We start from the raw sequence: 12567 nt of genomic DNA on the forward strand, positions 1-12567 counted from the left end.
AAGAAGAAGTCCGATTGCACTGTGGGGCGGCGGTGTGAAAGGAGTAACAAAATTTCCGATGTGAAGAAACAGCACACGAGTTTCGTTAAAAACTATCTTTAGCGCAACTAGTCAGTTCTTTCTTCTTATCGGGATTCTTCAAAAACAGTTGCTGAAAAAGACGAACAAAATTTTAAATGACGAGATTGGTCTTTGCGGTGGGCGTAAACGTGTGACTGGAAACGCTGACGTAATCGGTGCTCCTTTAGCTTCAGAAAAATGGTTCAAATGGCTCTGAGCACTGTGGGACTTAACATCTGAAGTCATCAGTCCCCAAGAACTTAGAACTACTTAAACCTAACTAACCTAAGGACATCACACACATCCATGCCCGAGGCAGTATTCGAACCTGCGACCATAACAGTCGCCCGGTTCCAGACTCGGCCACTTCGGCCGGCTGTCGTTATCCTGAGGAAGTCATGTGCAAGATGGGGGCGCGAACTGTCGTCCATGAAGACAAATGCCTCGCCAATATGCTGACTATTTGGTTGCACTATCGGTCGGAGGATGGCATTCACGTATCGTACAGCCGTTACGGCGCCTTCCATGACCACCATCGGCGTACGTCGGCCCAACATAATGCCGCCCAAAAACAGCAGGGAACCTCCACCTTGCTGCACTTGCTGGACAGTGTGTCTAAGGCGTTCAGCCTGACCGGGCTGCCTCCAAACACGTCTCTGGCGATTGTCTAGTTGAAGGCATATGCGACACTCATCGGTGAAGAGAACGTGACGCCAGTACTGAGCTGTCCATTCGCCATGTTGTTGGGCCCATCTGTACCACGCTGCATCTACATCTACATCTACATGGATTCTCTGTGAATCACATTTAAGTGCATGGCAGATGGTTCATGGAACCACCTTCACAATTCTCTATTATTACAAGTTGGTAATTGGAATTTCGTCGCAACGAAAAACGCCTTCCTTTCAATGCGTGCAGCCCAAATCCTGTATTATTTCTGTGACACCCTCTCATAATTCGCGATAATACAAAACGTGCTACCCTACTTTGAGCTTTTTCGATGTACTGCGTCAGTCCTATCTGGTAAGGGGCCCACACCGCGCAGCAGTATGAGAGGACGGACAAGCGTAGTGTAGGCAGTCTCCTTACTAGGTCTGTTACATTTTCTAAGTGTCCTGCCAATAAAACGCAGTCTTTGGTTACCCTTCCCCACAACATTTTCTATGCGTTCCTTCCAATTTAAGTTGTTCGTAATTGTAATTCCTAGGTACTTAGTTGAATTTACAAATATTAAATTAGTCTGATCTATCGTGTACCGAAGTTTAACGAATTCCTTTTAGCACTCATGTGGATGAGCTCACACTTTTCGTTATTTAGGGTCAACTGCCACTTTTCGCACCATTCAGATATCTCTTCTAAACCGGATGGTGAGGCCGTGCGGTTCCCGGCACTTCAGTCTGGAACCGCGTGACCGCTACGGTCGCAGGTTCGAATCCTGCCTCGGGCATGAATGTGTGTGATGTCCTTAGGTTAGTTAGGCTTAAGTACTTCTAAGTTCTAGGGGACTGATGACCACAGATGTTAAGTCCCATAGTGCTCAGAGCCATTTGAACCAAATATCTTTTCTAAATCGTTTTGCAGTTTGTTTTGATCTTCTGATGACTTCATTATTCGATAAACGACAGCGTCATCTGCGAACAACCTAACACAGGTACTTCGATATTCTCCCAAATCGTTTATACAGATAAGGAACAGCAAAGGGCCTATAACACTACCTTGGGGAACGCCAGAAACCACTTCTGTTTTACTCGATGACTTTCCGTCATTTACTACGAACTGTGACCTCTCTGACAGGAAATCACAAATTCAATCACATAACTGAGATGATATTCCATAAGCACGCAATTTCACTACAAGCCGCTTGTGTGGTACAGGGTCAAAAGCCTTCCGGAAATCCAGATATACGGGATCGGTCTGAAATCCCTTGTCAATAGCACTCAACACTTCATGTGAATAAAGAGCTAGTTTTGTTTGACAGGAACGATGTTTTCTAAGCCGGCCGCCGTAGCCGAGCGGTTCTAGGCGCTTCAGTCCGGAACCACGCTGCTGCTGGGGTCGCAGGTTCGAATTCTGCCTCAGGCAAGGATGCGTGTGATGTCCTTAGGTCAGGTTTAAGCAGTTCTAACAAGGGAACCTCCCCATCGCAGCCCCCTCAGATTTAGTTATAAGTTGGCACAGTGGATAGGCCTTGAAAAACCGAACACAGATCAATCGAGAAAACAGGAAGAAGTTGTCTGGAACTATGAAAAAATAAGCAAGATATACAAACTGAGTAGTCCATGTGCAAGATATGCGACATCAAGGATACTGTGAGATCAGGAGCGCTGTGGTCCCGTGGTTAGCGTGAGCAGCTGCGGAACCGAAGGCTCTTGGTTCAAGTCTTCCCTCGAGTGAAAAGTTTAATTTTTTTATTTTCAGTTTATGTGGCAAACTCTTATGTTTTCATCACTTTTTGGGAGTGATTATCACATCCACAAGAAAACCTAAATCGGGCAAGGTAGAAGAATCTTTTTACATATTCGCCAAGTGTACAAGTTAGGTGGGTCGACAACATATTCCTGTCTTGTGACCCTCGTGCCGTCACCAGTGTCGTATAGAATATATCAGACGTGTTTTCCTGTGGAGGAATCGGTTGACCTATGACCTCGCGATCAAATCTTTTCTCGGTACCCATTGAATAGGCACGTCCTTTCGTCTACTAATCGCACGGTTTTGCGGTGCGGTCGCAAAACACAGACACTAAACTTATTACAGTGCACAGAGACGTCAATGAACGAACGGACAGATGATAAATTTGCGAAAATAAAGAAAGTAAACTTTTCACTCGAGGAAAGCCTTGAACCAAGGACCTCTCGTTCCGCAGCTGCTCACGCTAACCACGGGACCACGGCGCTCCTGAGCTCAGACTAGCCTTGATGTTGCATATCTTTCGCATGGACTACTCAGTTTGTATATTTTGCTTATTTTTTCATAGTTCCACACAACTTCTTCCTGTTTTCTCGATTGATGTGTGTTCAGTTTTTCAAGGCCTATCCACTGTGCCAACTTATAACTAAATCTGAGGGGGTGCGATGGGTAGGTTCCCTTGTAAGTATAGGGGACAGATGACCTCAGATATTAAGTCCCGCAGTGCTTAGAGCCATTTTTTTATGTTTTCTAAACCCATGTTGACTGTGTGTCAATAGATAGTTTTCTTCGAGGTAATTCATAATGTTCAAACACAATATATGTTCCAGAAATCCTGCTGCATATATACGTTAACGATATTGGCCTGTAATTAAGTGGATTACTCCTACTACCTTCCTAGAATATTGGTGTGACTTGTGCAAGTTTCCAGTCTTTTAATACGGATCTTTCGACGAGCGAACGGTTGTTTGTGATTGTTAAGTATGGAGCTAAAGCATCAGAATACTCAGAAACGAACCTAATTGGCTTCCAGTCTGGTGCAGAAGACTTGCTTTTATTAAGTGATTTCAGTTGCTTCACTACTCTGAGGATATTTACTTCTACATTACTCATGTTGGTAGCTGTCCTTGATTCGAGTTCTGGAATATTTACTTCGTCTTCTTTTGTGAAGGGGTTTCAGAAGGCTGTGATTTGGCAGCAGTGTCTTCGGTAGTATCTCCATTGTTATCGCGCAGAGAAGGCATTGATTGTTTCTTGCCACTAACATACTTCACATACGACTAGAATCTCTTTGGGTTTTCTCCCAGGTTTCGAGACAAAGTTTCGTTGTGGAAACTGTGAACTGTGGATTTAATTTCAAAGAATATTCTTAAAAATTTACTTTATTTACTAGCGATTCATCAAGAACATTAACACATTTAGTCACACTATGTGAGCGTGGAAGTAGTTGCCAGGGAGTAACTTAAGAAATCAAAATCAAATTGCTTTCAACAAATGGGAAATTTATTCCTAAAAGCATTTTTTTTAGAAACGGATTTAAAATTATAAGCAGAAAGCACCCTCTAAACATCAAGTTACAATTTATTCAGAGGCAGAAAGAAACAAATTTTTGAGTGTATGAGCTTTCGGGCTGAGAACCTTGCCGCTCCCTTTTGACGCGGCCGTAATTACGACCGCTCACAACAGCCTCTGAAAGACTACACTGGTGCAAATCTGCAACATACCAGATTACCGTAAAGTAAAAGTTTTAACAATTCACACAAGCACACAAACTATGCACCCCATAGGAGGGATGGAAATGGTACAAAAGACTAAAATTAAAAGATAAACGTGCCACTGAAGGTGCAACTTGATTTTAACTTCTAAGAAAGTCTTATGGTGGAAGAGTGGCAAGTTTATTTACTAAAATGACCATTTTATCAAAAGTCCATGAAATGCAATCCAACATAAAATTATGTAAAGTTGGCCAAACATGCTCTACAGTACACATATACCGCCTCTCCAGATGATAGGCAAGATAAAAACATATTTAAGGAATTATGCCGTTACACTTCTAGCAATAAATTCGTTCACACACCGAATCCGAGAAACATGACAGAGGCAGCTCCAACGACAGACAGACACTAACTGCCTAACAAATGCGGACGAGAGACAGAGGAGCAAGCAGTGGACGAGAGACTGACCCAGACTGACCCACTGGCGAGCTCATAGCGCCCCTTAAATGCACGTGAACAGGCAGCCTTTCCCCTTTCCCACCAGAGGGAGACACCAAAGCTGCGACTGCCACAGCGGCGCCACCGCTAGAAACGGAGGGCGACTGCTCCACACTACGCGCTGCGGCTCGCTCTTCAAAACAGCAATTTTTACCACGGCTCAAACTGTTATAAGCATCTCGCATTGAAGTCCGCGCTATATTTCGAGCTTCTGTAAAAGATCGCCAATCTTGGGAATTTTGCGTCTGTTTAAATTTGGCGCGTTTGTTTCGTTGTTTCTGCAAAAGTGTTCTAACTCGTTTTGTGTACCAAGGAGGACCAGCTGCGTCGTTTGTTAATTTATTTGGAATAAATCTCTCAACTGCTGCCAATACTATTTCTTTGATTTCAAGCCACATCTGATCTACTCTTATTTTATTAATTAGGAATGAGTGGAGATTGTCTATCAGGAAGACATCAAGTGAATTTTTATCTGCCTTTTTCAACAGGTAAATTTTTCGTTTATTTTTTGAGGATTTGGGGATTACAATATTGTCTCGGTACGACAACCCTGTGTTCACTAATCCTTGTATCGGTTTTGATGCTCGTTATTAACTCAGGATTATTTTTTGCTGAGAGGTCTAGTGTGTCTTCACAACCGTTTACTATTCGTGTGGGCTCATGAACTAATTGCTCGAAATAATTTTCAGAGAATGCGTTTAGAACATTTCGGATGATATTTTATGCGTACCTCCGAAATTAAACATGTATTTTCGCCAACATATCGATGTAAATTAAAGTCACCACCAACTATAATCGTGACGTGGTTGCAAAGATGGACCTCGCCATGGACGTCGGGAGTGAAGTTGCGCACAGTTTGAGTTGTAACACGACGTCCTGTGGCTGCACGAAAAGCATTACTCAACATGGTGGCGTTGCCGTCAGGGTTCCTCCGAGCCATAATCCGTAGGTAGCGGTCATCCACTGCAGTAGTTCAGTTCATAACTAAAAGTGCCATTGTGATTTCTCAGAATTTTTGCAAAATAAATAATAATTTTTGTTAGTTTCATGTTTTTCTTACACTAACTAGCACTACTCCAGTACCCAAGTATCCGACTAGCTACGTAAGAAATTTTGTAAATTTTTGTGTCATTTCCTTACAGCAGAGGACTCCAGAAGATATTTATTGCTGAAAGTTTTTCAGGCATTTCTCTTTAGGAGCGTCTGTCTGACTTCTGTAGTATTGTGGGGGTGTACATTGAATCTTGCAGTAGCCACAGGGTAAAGGGTACATTTCAGATTAATCCGTTGCGCAGAATAACTGAATAGCAACTCCACGCACACAAGAGCCACAGTGGCAAAAAGTCAGATGCCCCTTCCACAACAGATACGACACTGCCACGGCGTCACAAGGCAAGCAGTCTTGATGTTGTCCTCGATTTGCAGAGAATGACAGTCCATATTTTATTGGAAATTACATCCAAGTTCTCATTCAAATGAACGAAAAATATGCAAAGTTTCGAAATTTTTTTGAGACAATGAAAAGACATACGTTCAACTATATTTTAGATTTTCGATACAAAAAAGAAGAAAATGGAGCCCATAATCGAGGTCTGATCGAGAACCTACGAGTTTGAAGTACACCTGCTACGTAGAGTGTAGCCTCTAGAAGTTATCTCAAATCAAAAATGGATAACATCAGTAGATACTACAGTAGATTTATGGGAGCTTGTACCTAACTACAATGAAACAACATTAAATTTAACGATATCATGCTAAATGGAACTCTGTGTTGGAGTTTTTTTTACTCTTTATGGCTTTACAAAAAGTAGTTATTGCATTTCGGGAGTCAAAGTTAGAAGCTAATAGGATGTACCGTTTTTATTTTATGCTGCATGCAGGTTTGAAAAACCGTTTCTCGAGGAAAACCATGACTAAAGTTTAGGGCGAACTTCTATATTAATTATTAGCTGAATTTGCGTAAAAACTATATGCCATTATACACTTTTGACGTCGCTGAACACAAATCTGAAGTTAGATTTTCAAAATTCAAAATGTGTAATCCATTGTGCCTGACCGAATATTATCTTTTGGCCAATTTTTATCAAAATTTGATAAAAATAGTTTTTTCCTTACTTACGTTTAGTCTGCAATTCCAAGACCGTATATCGACATTCCTGACGCAAATATCTTTCAAAAATGCAACAAAAAATCGATTTTTCGACCATTTTGAATGAGAACCTGGCCTTAAGACTGAGTGATTTAACGGACGACGTGCAGTAGGGCTTGTAAGCCTTCGTCACACCAGGAACGAATGCATGCAGTCCTGTGGACGCGGATACGTCTTCACGGAAGACTGAAGTATAGCCAGGACCTCCTCGAGAAACAGCCACCTGCTCTTTCTGATAAAACTGTTGATATTTTTAAAGGTATCGAGTATCCGATATATCGATATTTAAATGGCACCAACATATAGATATTCGATAAACAGACTGATAAAATATCAACCTATCGGCTCATAAAAGTATCTGCTTCACATTATAAATATACTGCCGGTTTTAGAGCTCCATATTTAAGTATCCATTTACGCACACCAAAAAAAAGTTTTGCATCACCCCGGTTCCCAGAACTCCTGAAGACAGTCACTGATTATGGATATTGTACCACAGACACAGTCCCTTTGATTGTTCGGAGATGTCACAAAACCTGCCCAAAAATGTAAACAATCATGCACGAGCAGCGCCTATTAGACGGTTGGGGTCCGACAGCCGATCAGTTCCGGTCATTCCACCAGGAAGGACGTACACGGTTCGTGTTGTCTGTAGTTCTACCATGCCTACATACCACAGTTCGATCGCGTCCACATTCTCTCTTTGTGCCAGGAAGGGCTCTCAACAAGGGAAGTGTCCAGGAGTGTCTGAGTGAACCAAAGAGATGTTGTTCGGACATGGAGGAGATAATCAACTTGAATAATTATCCTTTAGAATGTTGCTAGGTGCGGTCGAGGCTGTCGCGTGTGAAATGCAGTGAAGTGTACTGTTGTGGAGGAAACATGGGGCTCGCAAGAACTGTAGCGCACAATACTGTAAGCTGCGATGACTGCTGTCTGCACCGCTCACTGCTGACAAATAAGATAACTCTCGTTCTATCTGGATTGACCTTCGCCAATCAAACTCTCCCTACGCCTTGATGAAGTCAAGGACTCCTATTCGCCCCTAGTCTAACTATTGGCGTGGTACACCGGTCAGATAACCAGTCCACCGCGATGCCACTCAAAATTCGCTCGCAGGCGTTTAACTATAACTCTGTCCATTTACACTGCACAATAAGTGTGTCGGCCAACACAGTGAACAACGTTTAATTGCAAGGACTCAATATAGAGTCACACTTCGATTCGCTCTCGACAGAGGTGCTCTCCCAGTGAAGTACTGAGGAGAGACTTGTTCCTCGCTCTTTGAGTACATTTACGAGCGCGCACACTCCCGTTACGTGTTCTCGCTCCAAGAGCGACAACGGAACGGCGCCTCTCCACGCCAGACGTGAAGGGGTATATCTTTCGGTCTCTTCCATTACTCCTTCAGCTCAAGGCGTCAGAAATATCGTCTGCCAATCAGCATTGCTCTTCTAAAACGGGAGAATGACGTTTCGTTTAAGGCGACCAATCCGGATATCTGTAGTATCGGCGTTTGGCGTGTGCTGTCTCTCTGTGAAAATCTCTGAAACTGCGTGCTATGTGTAAAGAATGCGTAGGCTGGCCGCTCCCACACAGTGTAGCGGAATTTGCTTTTAAGCCGACACGGGGTCGTCCTTTCACTCGAACAAACGCTGTCTGCTCTGCAGGCGGTCACCGGCCGACGTAGATGGGTTGGGACTGGCCTCCTGGCGTGCGGTTTTGCCTCTCTCGAACTAAAAGCTCCTGTGCCGTCGTGTCTGGAATGTAAGTGTGTACGCCAGCCTCGAGTATTTCAACCATGGTGCGCTCTTGCGATTTATTAGTTATTTGCGTATAATTTACATGAATTCATACAAGATTGACTTTATCTTATCGAGTTTGGGTTCGAATGAAGCGTCTTGATGTGCAGAATATGATTGTGAGGGCGGAATATGTAAGCAACGAAGGTCAGGAGACCACGACATCTTACAGTCTGCTTCTTAATTTCACTCGTGTTAGGCGAATGCCTTGAGATTTCGACTTTCCTGTTCCCGTCTTTGGCATTCGCCACTGATTGCTGAGAAGTATCAGGATGTTTACTCATTGCTATGTTAACTATTAGAGTGTGATTTTCAAAATCCTTTGTTATTTCCTTAACTTACATGTGCCGATATATGATGACCAAAATGCAATAAGCGTGTCTAAGTTATGAAAGGAGCAGAAAAAAAAGACAGGAAGAGACTGCTACATCTGATACTCAGTAAAGACCTCGACAAAGAATAATCCTACAAGTTGAAGTTTTGATTTAGTCACAAAACCTGTATTGTGTAATTGCATCGCTACCTCTGTTGGCAGGGCACCTACTACATGCATCGGTACTGGACACGACCGATAACCCTAAAAAAGTTCGTCGCCTTACCTTACGGGAAGTATAAATTGTACATGAAGGGTCTGAAGGATGGAAAAAGACAAGTTTGTGTGCAGATGGTCATCGATATCTACGAAGTCGGATTTATCAAAGGTAAGGATTTGACCTTTGAGTAACACATGATCACGAGTAATTGTTTCAGTAGAGTTATGAAATTCCACCACCGAGGGCTTCGCGGTCATTGAAGAGGTGGACGTAGCAGGTAAAAGTCCTGTGGGTAGAAAAAGTTTCAGTCGTAATCATTTAGCCGAGAAGCGAAAAAGAGGTGGCTGTACACAGTGCCCTCCCGTCACTGCCACCGGCTAAAGCCAAGCCTGCCTCGGCGTTGTCTCCTGGAGAGAGAGAGTTTCCTCCTTAAAGTTCGATGTAATACACAGCAGTCAGCTGCATTTATGTGAGTGGCATACCTGATGATGTAAACAAATTTATGTTCATACATTCCAAGCACTTACAACATGGCAACAAAAAACTTCACGCAATGGCAATGGGAAACAAGTACAATTCTTCTGGATTGTTACAGAAAAAAGCGTAAAGAGCACGTGCAAATACGCTAATTTGTTCTGAAGCGATATTGCAATTTTCTATTGGTTAAACCATAGTTTCCAATGAAACTGTGAGCCAGACCGAGACTCGAACTCGGACCTTTGCCTCTGGTGGGCAAGTGCTCTACCAACTGAGCTACCTGAGCACAACTCGTGCACCATCCTCACAGCTTCAATTGTGCCAACATCTCGTCTCCTACCATCCAAATTTCTCACACGTTCTCCTGCGAGCCGGCCGCTGTGGCCGAGCGGTTCTAGGCCCTTCAGTCCGGAACCACGCGGCTGCTACTGTCGCAGGTTCGAATCCTGCCTCAGGCATGGATGTGTATGACGTCCTTAGGTTAGTTAGGTTCTAAGTCTATGGGACTGATGACCTCCCATAGTGCATAGAGCCATTTGAACCATTTTTCTCCTGTGAACCTCGCTAAATTAGCACTCCTTAAGAAATTATACTGCGGAGACATGGCATAGGCATAACCTGGGGGATGTTTTCAGAAAGAAATTTTCACGCTGCAGAGGTGTCTGCTCTGGTTAGAAACTTCCTGGCAGGTTATAACTGTGTATCAGACCGACACTCGAACTCTGGACTTTGGCCTTTCGTGGGCAAGTGCTCTACTGGCTAAGCTACCCAAGCGCAGCTCACACCCCGTCGTCACAGCTTCAGTTTGGCCAGTATCGCGTCTCATACCTTCGAAAGTTCTACTGGAAACCATACAGGAATAGCACTCCTGGAAGGAAGGTTAGCTGGCAGAGCACTTGCCCACGAAAGGCAAAGATCCCGAGTCTCGATCTGGCATACAGTTTCAGTCTGCCAGGAAGATTCAGAGGAGCGCATATTCCGCTGTAGAGTCAATACTTCATTCTGGAACCATCCACCTGTCTGTGACTAAGCCATGTCTCCGCAATATCCCTTCTTCCAGGAGTGCTAACTCTGCAAGGTTCGCTGGAGAGGTCCTGTGAAGTTTGGAACCTAGGAGACGAGTTACTGGCAGAATTGAAACTGTAAGGGCTGGTCGTAAATCGTGCTTGCTAGCTCGGTTGGTGGAGCAATTGCCCGCGATAGGCAAAGGTCCTGAGCTCTAATCTCAGTCTGGCAACATAGTTTTAATCTGCCAGAAAGTTTCATATCAAGTGCAGAGCACTTGTCCGCATAAGGCAAAGGTCCTGTGTTCGAATCTCCGTCTGGTACACAGTTTTAATGTCAGGAAATGTCATATCAGCGCACACTCCGCTGCAGAGCGAAAATTTCGTTCATAGTTTCCGATGTTTCCCATGAACCGCGGACTTGCCGTCGGTTTGGGTGGCTTGTCTGCCTTAACCGTACACAGGTGTACTGTGTGTACAACAACAATGGAGTGATGCCTGTCGAGAAGCCAGACAAACATACGGCTCCTGAAGAGGGGCGGCACCCTTTTCAGTCGTTGCAGGGGCATCAGTCTGGATGATTGACTCATCTGGCTAACCAAGACGGCATTGCTGTCCTGGTACTGCGAGCAGCCTACAGCAAGGGGAAACTACAGCTGTAATTTGCCAGTTGGCATGTAGCTCTACTCTATGGTTAAATTGGCCGTGCGGTTAAAGGCGCTGCAGTCTGGAACCGCAAGACCGCTACGGTCGCAGGTTCGAATCCTGCCTCGGGCATGGATGTTTGTGATGTCCTTAGGTTAGTTAGGTTTAACTAGTTCTAAGTTCTAGGGGACTAAAGACCTCAGCAGTTGAGTCCCATAGTGCTCAGAGCCATCTATGGTTAAATGGTGATAGCTTCTTGTTGGGTAACATATTCTGGGGATGAAAGAATCTCCCATTCGGATCTCCATGCAGGAACTACTCAGAAGGATGTCATCACCAAGGAAAACAAATCTGTCGTTCTAAGGAAAGGATTCTGGAATGTTAAATGCCTTAATCGGGCAGGTAGGTTAGAGGTTTTATAAACGGAAATGGATAGGTTGAAGTTCAATATATTGAGACTTAGCGAAGCTCGGTGTCAAGAGAAACAGGATGAATGCAGGGTTATAAATACAAAGTCACAAAGGGATAATGCAAGAGTGGGTGTAATAATGAATAAGCAAATAGGAATGCAGGTAATCTACGTGAAACAGCATAGTGAACGCATTGACGTAGCCAAGATAGGCACTAAGTTCACACCTACAATAGTTGTACAAGTTTATATGCTAACTAGCTCTGGAGATAATGGAGAGACTGGAGAAATGTATGATGAGATAAAAGAAATTATTCAGCTAGTTAAAGGAAACGATAATTTAATTGTCATGGGAGACTGCAGTTTGGTGGTAGGAAAAGAAAGAAAAGCAAAAATTTAATTTCGACTCACGGAAAGAAACGAAAGAGCAAGACGTCTGGTGGAATTTTGCACAGAGGATAATTTAATCATTGCTAACAATGGAAATTTGTAGTAAGGTCTTATGGGACCAAACTGCTGAGGTCATCGGTACCTAGGCTTACACACTACTTAATCTAACTAAAACTAACTTACGCTGAGGACAACACACACCCATGCCCGAGGGAGGACTCGAATCTCCGACGGTGGGAGCGGTGCGGACCGTGACAAGGCGCCCTTGACCGCTCGGATACCCCGCGCGGCCATCGCTAACACCTTGTTTGAGAATCATCAAAGTAGCGCGTATACATGGAAGACTCCTGGAGACACTGGAAGGTTTCAGATTCATTACATAATGGCAAGAAAGGGATTTCGGAACCAGATTTTAAACTGTAAGACATTTACAGGGTTAGATTGGACCACAATTTATTGGTAGCGAACTGTAAATTAAA

General features: G+C 43.8%; 1 protein-coding gene across 2 annotated transcripts in view; it reads left to right on the forward strand.

The window, feature by feature from the left end:
- Positions 1 to 12567, forward strand: part of LOC124554063 — a 172475-nt gene that overhangs the window by 123433 nt on the left and 36475 nt on the right. The window contains exon 4 of one of the 2 annotated variants that reach the window (XM_047128104.1): positions 9166 to 9331. The exons of the other annotated variant lie outside the window; for it this stretch is intronic. Within the exon in view, the coding sequence (XP_046984060.1) occupies positions 9166 to 9331 (166 nt within the window). The remainder of the gene's footprint in view (positions 1 to 9165; positions 9332 to 12567) is intronic. 2 annotated transcript variants of the gene reach the window in all.

Source organism: Schistocerca americana, chromosome 11 (genome assembly GCF_021461395.2).
Source record: "Schistocerca americana isolate TAMUIC-IGC-003095 chromosome 11, iqSchAmer2.1, whole genome shotgun sequence".
Lineage (NCBI taxonomy): Eukaryota > Metazoa > Arthropoda > Insecta > Orthoptera > Acrididae > Schistocerca > Schistocerca americana.